A 13,370-nucleotide genomic window follows, 5' to 3' on the forward strand; every position below is an offset into this window, starting at 1 on the left:
AAAAAAAAAAAAAAAAAAAAAAACTTGAAAAGGACTACATATAGTTGGGTATTGAATTAATGAGAAAGAAAAATAAAGAAGTGGAAACAATAGGTTGTATAATAGGACTATGCTCCATATATTCAGAAGGGTGTAGATTTGCAAGGCTATTACTTGTAAAGCTAAGTGTTATTTTTCATGGCAGAGCGTCAGACAGAAGATCTAATTGATTTTTAAGGTTGCAAACATATCAGAGAAATACAAGTGGAGAGAAAGCGAAACGAGTGAGCGACAAGTGGCAGCACGTGGAGCGATGCCTCGGGGGTCTCATTCCGGCTGCCGGAAAATGTAAATGCAGATGAGGAAGTTTTGAGAAATGTTAAGAGCTATAGATGTTGTCCCCCCAAATGAAATAGTAATGAATAAGTGTGTAGTCGAAAATACAGTTTTGGAAATTTCATGTCCTTCCTTGGGTATTTGTTAGAATCACTGAATTTACTTATTTTTTGACTTCCCACCTGAAGTTTGCTACCAGTCCCACATTGGAGTAAAGTATTCCCAAACAAAGGTGGCATCATACCACGGGCTCAAACCAGAAACTCTGGTTAAGAATGACAGTGTACTTACCACTTCTCCGAACCTTGTCTGTAGCACCAAACAAGTTATACATACTAGTAACTTCGAAACTCGGACGATCAAAATACTTCAGCTAGGTTAAGAATAGTCACTTCTCCAGTTTAGGGTATGACAAAAACCATGTTGGAATTGAACATAATTTGGAGCAGAAAAAAACTATGAGCTGAAGGACAAACAATTCATAGCAAGCAATTTTACAAAGTAAGAATAGCAGGTAGTAACTGGATTATACAGCTGATGATATATTATGCTGCATAATCACAAGACAAGTTAAAAATCGATTTCCTCTTGAGTAACGAAAACAAGTACCAAACCGAACTTACCTGACCAAATAGGTCAACCTGTGCAACCTATAAACAAGAAAACTAGACACAAAATCAAATTTCAAGCCACATTGAACCTTCCAAATCAGAAATCAACTTGAACTCACCTAAATTAAACCCAATTATGTATACCTGCAAATCAAAACTCTAAAAGCAAAAAGAAGCTGATTATGAAATAATCTCAAACTTCAGTCAAAATTGCCAATGGCATAATTCCTTTGTTCTTCTGTTCACTTGAGGGATATTTTCCTATGTTATTTTTTCCTTTTTGTTACTACTTTAGGGTGGTACAAGAGGTCGTTTGGTTGCTAGTTAGAGAGGAGTTATTCATGTATTAAAAACTAGCATAACTTTGTAAGTTGTTTGGTTACAAAATGAGGAAAAACATAATACTCATGTAGAATCTAGCATAAAGTATACTATGTTTGGTTGATTTTTTCTCTTTTCACATAAAACATAGTATTGCTAATACAATGTTTGGTTCATGTTTTTCTTTTACACATAACTAACACATGTATAAGTTAGGAGGAAATCTATGCATTATTTTATGCAAGGTAGAAAGTAGAATAACTAAATCATGGCAACTTAACCTAGCATAACTAATCTTTGTACAACTAATCCTTCCATTCTAATACCAATATCTGCATAACTAATCCGTACATTATTAATACATGCATAGCTAACCTTTGTATTACTAATACATGCATAACTCTACCTAGCAACCAAACGACCACCAAGGGGAAGGGGGAATTTAAACATCATACTTATAAGTAGATTTTGTTTTACTCATAGAATGTATGCTCTGCTTCTCATTGATTCTGGCAAGATGCCAAATGATAGAACATCAACTTTTCTTTGCATATTTAAGAGGATATGAGTCTCCTCAAGATGTCGACAAATGTTCCTACTAACACACATAAGATTGCACACAGTATTCCAAGAAAAGAAAAATAAAAAAGCCCATTCTTAGAGTGGCGCGAACTTCTTGAAGTTGCTGTATTACCTGCTGCCACAACATTCATGTTCCTGGAGTTTATTCTCATCTTACTAAAGCTAGACATGCGCTTAAAGGCACTATTAACCACTGGACTTTCAGCAGCTATAGCAGGAGAAGTAGGTATAGAATCCACGAAGGCCCACAACTGAGAGGTCAACCATGATGGTGTACCATCGTCTTGATTGGGTAGTTGATTTTGATTTGCGCCAATAGGATGATTTGCCAAAATACTATCATATACAACACCTAAAACATTGCCAAAACTTGAAAAAATTAGGAAAAAAAATAATCTAACACCAATATATTAGCAGCAGCAGAGCTCTTGCTGGCTCAAACTCCCCCATTTCCACTTGGGCAATAGAGTTCTCGCCATGCTGAAGATGACATGGTTATTCTTATACCATCATCTGCCAAGAGCTCCATAAAGTCAGATCACATAGAAAATGTGTTTTATGAAAATCGTAAAAGATCATTAATACAGCATAGGCCAAGCAAAAGTTGCATTATTGCTGTTTGAGATCATTTGGGTACCTGAAGTAGCTGGAGGAACAACCAACTGATTTGCCTCGCTGGGGTTAAAGATGTTGAACCTTTGATCTTGTGTCCACAGTTGATTGCTAGTCTGTTCTCCCTCATTCAAATACATTAGCTGGTTGTTCATCATTTCATGCTGAAAAGTGCTTATATATGTTGTAGAAGCAGGGTTTTCAGAACCATTCACAAAGTTGTTCATGTATGGTTCAGTAATTTGCCCAACTTCAGTTGTTCTTATATCATCAAGCAACGGTGCATCATGAAACAGGTCAAACTCTGACAACCCATCTAAAAAATCGAATTGCAAATCTTCAAAGTTTCCAGCAGGCATATCAAAGTTTTGACCACTTGGTCCTGCCTCATCAAAGTTTTTAACATACAGCTCCAAGTTATCAAAGTTCTGAGTGCTTGGCTCCGGACCAAGGAGGTCATTCATCTCCAGAAAATCTTCACGGAAATCCTCTTCCACCACATGTGGCTGCTGTTCATAAATAACGGGAGCAGATGTGACTTCTGTTACCTCATGTAACTGTAGCTGTGATGTGCCAGACTGTGTCAAGTCAAAGCTTTCCTTTGCTGGGGCAATCACCGCACTGTGGTGGGGAAAATTAACTTCCTTTGCCGAATGATCTAGCAAGGTACTTCGAGTATCCTCCTCATGTACAAGCTGCTCCAGTGCATAATCATAATCTACAGAAAGTGGCTCCATAAGCACAGGGTTCAACAACTCCTCGAGTCCACCATCAACAGGAGGAGCATCCTGATGGACAAAGCCTTTGGCACTTGGACATTCATCATCAGCCCACTCCTCTTCTCTAAAAGGTGCACCATAGTGCTCACCATTCTTAGGCCCGGAGCCACTCTTCTTAAATACCTTGTAAAGCGCATAGTAGTCCTGGGCATTTTGACATTTTTTCAGCTCTTCTTCATCCATAGTATACTCATGCATCACCCAGTCTGTCCGTTCACCTACTGGTGCTCGGCCTTTATAAAAGACTAGGGTCTTCTTAACTCCAACAGCACGAGAGTTGCACGTAATAGTTCGATCCTTTCCGGTAACTTTCCAGTGCCCACGCTTCGTTCCCCTGTTTGCCCGTGCTCCATTAGGATACTTTCGATCTCTGGGACTAAAGAAGAACCACTGCCGGTCCCCAGTTTTCAACTTAGATAGATCTGCAGTTCAAATAGCAAATCCATGAGTATACTATTCAAAAGATTAACAAAGGTCATGAAACACTATCTACCACAATATGATTTTACAAAGCAGTACCAGTTAATTTTAGAACAATTAACAAGTATGAATAAGATAAAGGTTACGAAGGAAACCAAAAGAGCGAAAAGCAAACAAAACACAAAAAAGGGAAGAATTTGGGTTAACAACATTCAAAATGGTCACATTTACATTTGATAACCAAAGGTAAAGAAATGCATGGCGAAGACTGGTTCTGATATTTCTAGACTTTCACGGATGATCTCCCCCGACTCAAGATCATGTTAGATCATAATTCTCAGATGTTCTTCAATCAATACAAATTCTATTAAAATTTTGTTTTGGAAAAACACAAATACAGCTGAAGCTAACCCCCAACCAACCTAGAGAACAGAAAACACAGAAAGGAAAAAAACAACAACAACAATAAAGTTGAGAAATTAGGCCATAAACACAGGTACATGAAGCTATTTCAAGTAAATCTAATTCAACAAATGATCCTGTATAAACCAACAACCACCTTAGAAGCTCAATTACACAACAATACACCTATAAGTACAATAAACTCAACAACGAACAACATAATACCTTGATATCCGACAAGTGAGGTCTGGGAGGATAGGAATGTACGCAGACCTTACCTCTATCTCCACTACCCTCGTGGAGGTAGAGAGGTTGTTTCCAAAAGACCCTCGGCTCAAGTGCATAAGCACAATTAACTCCTCACAGCAAATATAAAACGCATAACAATTATGAAACAGAACACATAGAGGTTCATATACACAAACTACATGTAATTGTAACTCTAAGAGAATTATAGAACATACAATGCAATTAACACAAGAAAAATCACTACAATACATAGATCAATCACAACCCTCCACAATTAACAGCTTAAAAATCACAAACCCAAACACAAAGAAAATCAAAACCCATGATCAGATCAAGTCAACGACCCCAAAACACCAAGAAAATCAAAACCCACAATTCAAAAATCATATCATAACATACCAGGCAAGTCCTCCGGTTCCCATTTGTAAACATCAGTGTCAGCAATGGCATCAAGCAGAATCCTCTTCCGGCAGATCTTCTTCTTCAAATAGTACAGAACAAGTTCCTCGTCAGTCGGATGAAACCTAAATCCCGGTGGAAAAACATTCCTTGATGATGCAAAACCAGCCAATGAATCCGAATCAGATAACTCAAACATCTTCATCTCTTCACTAATCAAAAAAATTCCAATCACAAAATGATTCAATAAGCAAAAGGGTATCCAAAAAATATGAATTTGAGAGAAAAAATGGATTAGGTATCGAATTGGGACAAGTGATTTAGTCAAAAAAGGAGAAAAAATATAGTAGCCGCCAGGATGATTGGGGTAGTGGAGGAAAGTTCTGGGAATATATGGGGAGGTACGTGTTTGGTAAGACTGAAGCTCAGTGACCTTTTTGGATTAGGGGATTAAGCTTTAGTTTTCTTTCCTTTTTTCCTGATGTACTGGAATCGATTTAATTTGAATTCGAATCTAGAAGTTTCATATTGAAGGCATTGAAATCAAACTAAATTTGAATTTGAATGGATAAGTCTCACATAAGAAGTAAAGCGTTGTCTAACAAAAGCAATTCCATATCTTGACAACTTCTACACTTTTTATTTGTTAGTCAAGAGAAAATTCCGTGAGAATACTAAAACTTATCTTTGGACATGTGATATGAAAATTAAATTTATTTAAAGTTAAATTAGCATTTGAATATGTAATTTGATTTTTTTTTAAATATATATATTTTTCATAAACATCAAAATATTTACAAGTTGTGAATATAATTTGAAAATTTTCAATGCTGATATGATCTTAGCAAATGAATATATGAATCATAATAACAAGATATTGAAATATTTTAACGTTCTTTTCCTTTCTATTTTTCGTTTTAGAATAGAGATGGAGTAGAGACTAAGGATACGCTCTCTAGAAGATTTGCCAGGAGTTTTTTGATCGTATGCTATCTTGAAACCTCTTTGCTTGCATGGACAAAAGTGGAAAAGCGCTTCACGAAAGAATCATAATGTACCGTGAAAGATTTCTCATTAGGGATTTCAACCCTTCAAATCTGTAGGTGCACCTGCTTATGGAATTGCAAATCTCTATATTCACTTCATAAATAAATATGTGTGATTTTAAACTATTTGATACACATAATTTTATCAAAAATCATTATTCAATAAAATTAATAACTTATTATTCTTTTAATATAACAATTTCATAATATTTGACATAAACTTTAGCACGTGCAATACATAATCACCATAATAATGTTCATATGTCTATAGCTTAATAGGGTTTTTTTATTTATCTATATATTCGAGATTTGAATTTTATAATTTCAACTTTCTAAGATTTTTTAATATCGAAAGGATCATATCATTTGTGATTTTAAAATCTTTTAAAGTTTTCCTGCTAATGTCAAAGCAAAACTCTAATCCAACTTTCCTACTTAGAAGTAGCGTCACCTTAATCTTAATTTGCATTAGAATATTTAAAAATTACAACCAACTCAAATATTATATTTTTATTTATTCAAACCATTAGTTTGACAATTTCATGAGATTATTCCATCTTCATTGGCATATAGTATTTTTCAATTTTAAAATAATGTATCATATTTTATTTTTTAAAAGTAGATTTAATTAATTGTTCAAACTAAATAGATTTTGAATAATTTAATATTTAAATAATCAAAAAATTACAAAAAAATATATTATATATAGTCAATTTCTAGAAAGGTAAAACATAAAAAATATTTTTTTATTTATAAAATATGACAAATATTTTGAGAGGAGGATTAATATTATGTCATTGTGTTAGAATAATACGGATAGTTGAACATGTGTGAACACATCAAATAGAAAGGAATTAAAGTGTTTTTTTGTTTAATATATGTGGTGAACACATCACGTTAAGTCGTTAACGAATAAAAGGATGCCACTTTAGCTTTTTCCAATCACTAAATTGATAAATTATACTAGTAAGTATACGTGTAATATTTGTGCATGCACTTATGATATACTATTCAATCACACCTATTAATTTGTTATATTTAATTAGGAAAAACTATCTAACTAGATATACTTTATTATCATATATTCTTATGTTATCTCTAATTTAAAAAAATTACACATAATATCATTTTTAACATATATATCATATATTTTAAAAGATTTAATTAGATACACAAATCTCTGAATTTGGTATTGAATAATTATCTTAAAATTTAAACTCCTTAATTAATGGTACATTAGCAATTCAAATTAATTTATCATTACCCTTATGTTCACCTCCACCCAAAGTACTTCACATCCACCCCATCTCTCTCTTCCCTCACTAAATCGTGATAATCAAACATCATACAAACTCATATTCATTATCGCCATGGTACATACATCTTTTCTATAAATTAGTCATTAACTAGCTTCTTTCAGGTGACCAATATTATCCGGAAGAAGTTCAAGATTTCTTCACACAATTGTTGTATTAATGAGGTAAATTATAGTATTATTTTTCATTATTCTCATGTATCTTGGTTTACATTTCTTTCATATACCCGAGATAGAGTTTTAATATTGGTATAAAAATTGATTTTATAAACTTTTACGAATTAGGTTTTGGTCATTGCAGGGTCTTCATCCGCCAACATTCAAGCCGAAAATTTAAGATACAAAGGAATGAATTGATGAAGAAGCTGAAGTGTACAATTACAAAATTACTATGATTTATGATTTTGTTATTTCAGGAACACTTGTTAGAGTTGATACGTAATGATCCTGTAAATCTGTTTGGTTTGTTAATTATTCATTAATTAATGAAATAAGTTACACTCCTTTAATTCAAAGTAATAAATCGTGTATCTCGACTTTTAAAATCGATGGATACATGTATCTCATGAAAAATGATACATGTATCTCAAGGCCGAAATATTCGAAAATTTAAGATACTAAAGAAGGAATTAATGAAGAAGATGAAGTTTACAATTACAGAATTACTATGATTTATGATTTCATTATTTTAGGAAAACTTGTTAAAGTTGATAAGCACAAATCCTGTAAATCAGTTTTGAAATTGATGGATACATGTATCTCGTGAGTAATGATACATGTATCTCAACTACTCTTCTGATTAAGGAAATTAGTTACAACTAATTAATTTAAACAAATGAAATATGTATCTCGATTTTAAAAGTCGGTAGATACATGTATCTCGCGTATTCAGACTCATGTATCTTAAGCATGAAATGTGGTACAGAAAATAATATTTGAAACTACTGAAAATCTTAGTAATTAAGACCTAAACTAGTGGGATTTATGTAATTTGCTCATTTAATTATTGTTATTAATAAGATAAGTATTTGAAAGGGAACTTACATATCATTAGTAACTATAATTTATTTGATTACAATTTATAACTACAGATGCTAGATACATGTCGTACCAACAAATATACAATTTGATACATCGAGTATGAATAAAATCGACGATCATAATCTGATATATAATGACAGATATAAATTAATACACATTGTATCATCTATGTTCATTCACTCTTGTATTATTTATTCATTCGCAATGCAGAAATATAAAAATACATGCTGATACAGAATGTATTCAGATACATGTAAGCAAATACTTACCCAAATATAATACATGTAGCTGTATTTCAACTCTATACACAATTATTATGTCAGACAAACCTGATACATATATTATTAATATATTGTATCAAACATTTTAAACATTGTACCACTTACACATGTATCGATGTTTGATGCCTGAAGATCGAAAAACATACTTATGATTATAGTATTTCACCGGAGAATACAAAAAGAGAATCTTGAGAGATATTTGATGTATATAACTACAATATAAAAATTATACAAATGTTAGTTGATTCACTTTTCGAACCTTGATTTTGTGGAAAAAAATATTTCAAAAGGAGAGATAGAAGGGAGCGCATGAGGAGAACAAGAGAAATAGAAAGACGAGAGATTTGGTATAAAATTTTAAAATTAGATAATAAATTTTGATTCTGAACTTGATCTTATATTTCTCTTTAACAAAAAGAATAAATTTATACTAAATGATTTTCAATAATTCAATCAAGGTAATTATCGAACCATACCACATAGTTCTAGTCAGTGTTTTAAAAGGTGGGGAGTGAGGCGAGACGTTTTACTTAGTATAGGGCGAGACGTAAGCCCTATGGATCTTTAAATTTTTAATTTATACTATAGTATAATAATATAATATAATAACACAAATTATAAAAATAAATCAATAGTTTGAAATAATTACAAATATGATTAAATAAACTAATAGAAAATAAAAGTTCATTATACAAGTATAAATAATCTAATATCTTAACTTTCTAATAATAAAAGAATCATTATTTCTCAAAAATATTTTTTTATCATACTATACAATCTTAATAACCTTACTAGTATTATCATAAAAACAGCACTCCATCATGAATAAAAATAAAATTACTTTCAAATAGCTAAATAAAATACACTGTAATAATTTTGAGACATATGACAAAACCATGAAGACCAATGATAAGTGAAAAAGTAAAATTTCGCGACGTATTTTTAAAAGAAATGTTACGTAATGTATAATTATTTTCACAGTTTTACCAAATAGGAAAGATGCGATACTAAAACTTATTATTTGAGTTATTCTCAATCTTCTTATCTCTATAGATTAAAAATTATTAAGTATCATTCAACTATTCAAGAATTATTAGGGTCAACAATGTTAACTTTTTAACACATAATTTGTGTAAGATCTGTTAGACGTGCCTCGAGCGTTGGCGTTGGATGCGCTTAAGGTGTACAGTCGGGCGCTTAGGGCGTAAGTCTTACATAACTAAGCCTCACACTTGAGTCTCAAGTGCTTTGCTAGAGCCTCGCCTTGAGGCGAGCCTCGATGCGAGTCCCAATTGAGTTTTTTAAAACACTGGTTCTAGTCTGGCAATAACAAAAGCCACAAAAAGCACCACCTTTACATTATGATTTTTTTTTTTATAAAAAAATAAAAATAAAAGGTACGGTTTGTTTTATTTATTAGGAGTATTTAAATGATACAATAAAAATATTTTCACTTTTCCAAATATCTAGGCAATAGAAGTATCTAGAAATTTGCAACATCACACCTTCAAATTTCGAAACCTTCAGTATATAATCAAAACCTAGCAATTTCAAAACGGCACATACATACATCTGCTCTCTCAATTTTCGTCTCCCCCAAAACACTAACAACATCATGAGGTAATTTTTTAAATCTATCTATTGTGTTACATTGTGCTCTCTTTGTTAGGAAAGTTTTGGGCTTTCTTAGTTGAATTAAACCCTAAGTAGATGATTTTTGCTTACTTTGTTATGGATATTAACTTGGTTTGCTGAACTCTGTTTAATTGTGCATTGGAAGGTTGTGTTATATGTATATAGTTTGCTTGCTAATTGATAACAGAGGTGGAACTAGGTGGGCTGCGTGGGTTCGGACAAAACGAGTAGCTTTTTTGATATCATGTATTTGTACTAGAAAATTAAATAAATATATATGTATATTAACTTATGAACCCTAACAAAATTGATTGACGGTGTGAAAATTTCACCCTAGAGTTGTGGGTAGGGGTGTGCAAAAACCGAACCGACCGATAAACCGAACCGATAAAAGTGTTATTGGTTTATTGTTATTGGGGCATTGGGTTAACAAGTTTTTAATGGTTTTATAAAAAAAATTATTGGGTTATCGGTTCGGTATTGGTTTTTAATATTGGTTTATTGGGTAAACTGATAACCCATTAAGACTAGTAATTTACTACTTTTACTTGGTACTTAAATATTATATATTAATCTCAATATCTTACTAGTTACTATCTTTGTCCTTTAGCCTTCAATTCACTCTTCACAATGACTTTGAGTTCACAATTTCACATTATACAAAAAGTTAAAATCTAAAGTATGAACCCTATTCTTCTTAATTTCTCTTTGTGTTGCACTTGTATAGTTCGTTTCATGTTTGTTATAATTGTTTCTATTTTATGAGCATTTGTAAAGTTACATTATTGGGTTTTCGCATCAAATTTATTAGAAAAGTCATATATTTATTTTATAAGTATTTTCTTATTGGTTAAACCGGAAACCGAATCGTTAAGGACCAAAACTGATAAACCAAAAACCGATAAAAAATATCTTATTGGTTTGGTTATTGGTTTAACATATTTAAAAAAACCGAAAACCGATAAATCGAACCAATAATACATAAAACCGAACCGACCGATGCACACCCCAAGTTGTGGGTTCAAACACCCTCTCTTTTCTTAAAAGGAAATTTAGAACCCTCAAACTTTCAATCCTGGCTCTGCCTCTGATTGATAAGGTCACTTTGCAAAACTATTGGTGGATCAATATGGATATTGTTATGCTGTTTTGGTTAATAATACTCCTGGATTATTATGTAGTGAATAATAATGTGAAGTGTTGGACAGTGTAATAGATATTTATGAAGAGGTTGTTTACTTTAAGGGCACTCTTACATAAGCATTGCTAATGCAAGTATTTTTTATTTCACATTCTAGCAAAAAATGTTTTCTTGGAAATTAATTGTTTTATGTTTATTTTTTGGTGTTTGATAGGTATAGAAAATATTGTCCAAAGATTATCTATAAATAATTAAGGCAAACTGTAATGAGTGCAAAGGTGGGGTGGAGGGGTTGAGGTGAGTTAGGTATTGGGAAGGAGGGGGGAACTGGGAAGGGTAGAAGGCCCTGCTCCCGTGGTGCGGGGATAGTGTAGAGGCTTGTGGAATGGGGGTGGTGGTGGGCAATAAATAGTGTAGTTTTCTCTTTTGAGTGTATTCTTGCCTCCTATTATGTTTTGAGACTAGATTGTAGAGCAATTTAATTTCTAATAGCATCTTATCTAATATCCTTTACCTTGTACCTTTAAGATACTAAGGGAATAGGAACTTCATCTTTCACTCATGGTTAGAAAAGAAAATGAAGAGAACAAAAAGGTAGTGATTACTTTGGCTGAGATACTCGATTTGTCATATTTCCTTTCGATAGATATATGAACCAAAAGGACATTCCCTTTGTATTTGCTGTTTAAGATAACTGAGCTTCTTGCTAGTGTAGCGTCTCTTGATATTTTCTCAGTGAGGGTGATCAAAATGCCTTTCCATGGATCTAGTATGAACTTGTTTAAAGCAACTTTAGAGTGTTGTTTAACCACGGATGTGGATGAAAATAGGTTTAGAGTTAGTTGCGAGGGAAAAATGGTGAAGGGAAAAGGGTAAGGGTTGACTTCATTTTGCCCTGAATTGTCTTTTATTTTTGTACACTTAGGAATAATTTCAGTTAATGTCACTTAGAGTGGGAGGTGCTGATGGTCTAATGGTGAGGTTGGAGTTGTAGAACGTATTTTCTAATAAAGAGTACTCATTCAATCAAATAAGTCATTTGTTGGCCCTCCAAGTTGTTTATCTTTTACTTGACTTAATCACTTATACTAGTGTTAGTCTTATTGATTAAAAAAAAAGAACTATAGGCCTAATTCAATTTCAAAACCTAGCTCATGAGGTGAGAATATCCTAAGACCGTATGAGGAAACCGATGAAGTTGATTGAGAATCATGAGATCTCAGATTTAAATCCCAGTTGAGGCAGAAATACTAGGCGATTTCTTTTCATCAAGTATTGGTGGATATATTTATTCAGTGATTGTGCTAGTGGAGATAGCAGATACTTCATGAAATTAGACATCATGATTTGAAAAAAAATGATATAAGGAGACAGTGTCCTCCGTCACTATTGATGTGAAAATCTAGCATTCCCTCGCACGCCCTAGCCTGCCAATTGGAGCGTAGACACTCAGATTCCTTGTCTTGTATCTTTTAAATTATCTAGACTCTTTAATTCTGGGCTTAAACAAAATTAACACTGTTCTGATGATGGATTCAGTTCAATTAGGAGCAAAATATTGTTATTATGGTGCTGCCGATGGCCTTCTCAATTATCTTCGTAAAATTATGTATGTCATGTGATATTTATATTGAAATGCTGCTTAATTGTAAATGACTAGACGGAAAACACACAGCTACTCAATTTTTATGGTTATTAGAGTTGAAAAGGCCTATGACAAAGTACCGAGGAATGTCCTCTGGAGGTGCTTGGAGTCTAAAGGAGTCCCGATGATTTATATTAGGGCGATAAAGGACATGTACGGTGGAGCCAAGACTCGGGTTAGAACAGTTGGAGGAGACTCAGAACATTTCCCAGTTGAGATGGGGCTGCACCAGGGATCAGTCCTAAGCCCTTTTCTATTTGCTTTGGTGATGGACGAGTTGACGCGGTCTATTCAGGAGACGGTCCCGTGGTGTATGTTATTTGCGGATGACATAGTACTGATTGATGAGACGCGGGACAGAGTTAATGCGCGGTTGGAGGTGTGGAGACAAACGCTGGAGTCCAAAGGGTTCAGGTTGAGTAGGACCAAAACAGAATATTTGGGGTGCAAATTTAGCGATGTGTTGGATGAGACAGATGTGGAAGTGAGACTTGCCGCACAAGTCATTCCTAAGAAGGAAAGTTTTAAGTATCTTGGGGCTGTAATCCAAGGGAGTGGCGACATCGACGATGATGT

At 33.2% G+C, this 13,370-nt stretch overlaps 2 protein-coding genes across 3 annotated transcripts in view; one reads left to right on the forward strand and one right to left on the reverse strand.

Annotated features, from left to right (window-relative positions):
- Nucleotides 1-453: 453 nt before the first annotated feature.
- LOC102591848 (NAC domain-containing protein 17-like) lies at nucleotides 454-5,137 on the reverse strand. Its single transcript, XM_006360233.2, has 3 exons — nucleotides 4,691-5,137; nucleotides 2,467-3,642; nucleotides 454-2,181 (listed from the first exon to the last, which is right to left on the reverse strand). Exons 1-3 carry the CDS (start codon nucleotides 4,893-4,895, stop codon nucleotides 1,802-1,804), a joined length of 1,761 nt encoding a protein of 586 aa, XP_006360295.1. The 5' UTR covers nucleotides 4,896-5,137; the 3' UTR covers nucleotides 454-1,801.
- A 4,707-nt stretch (nucleotides 5,138-9,844) lies between these two features.
- LOC102592515 (uncharacterized protein Os08g0359500-like) overlaps nucleotides 9,845-13,370 on the forward strand; it is a 5,993-nt gene continuing 2,467 nt past the window's right edge. The window contains exon 1 of one of the 2 annotated variants that reach the window (XM_015314751.1): nucleotides 9,845-9,993. In XM_015314751.1, coding sequence (XP_015170237.1) covers nucleotides 9,989-9,993 — 5 coding nt within the window. In that variant the 5' untranslated portion in view covers nucleotides 9,845-9,988. The remainder of the gene's footprint in view (nucleotides 9,994-13,370) is intronic. The other variant, XM_006360235.2, reaches the window with a different exon arrangement.

The sequence above is a fragment of the Solanum tuberosum genome, unplaced genomic scaffold (assembly GCF_000226075.1).
Source record: "Solanum tuberosum cultivar DM 1-3 516 R44 unplaced genomic scaffold, SolTub_3.0 scf00314, whole genome shotgun sequence".
Taxonomy (NCBI): Eukaryota; Viridiplantae; Streptophyta; class Magnoliopsida; order Solanales; family Solanaceae; genus Solanum; species Solanum tuberosum.

Bases quoted from the DNA above. Each gene is read 5' to 3' on its own strand.
- LOC102591848 (XM_006360233.2), bottom strand. From the start codon at position 4,895: ATGAAGATGTTTGAGTTATCTGATTCGGATTCATTGGCTGGTTTTGCA. The intron at 3,643-4,690 runs GTATGTTATGAT...TTTGAACTGCAG, and splicing joins GGAACCGGAGGACTTGCCTG to ATCTATCTAAGTTGAAAACT. The intron at 2,182-2,466 runs GTACCCAAATGA...GCAATGTTTTAG, and splicing joins TGTTCCTCCAGCTACTTCAG to GTGTTGTATATGATAGTATT.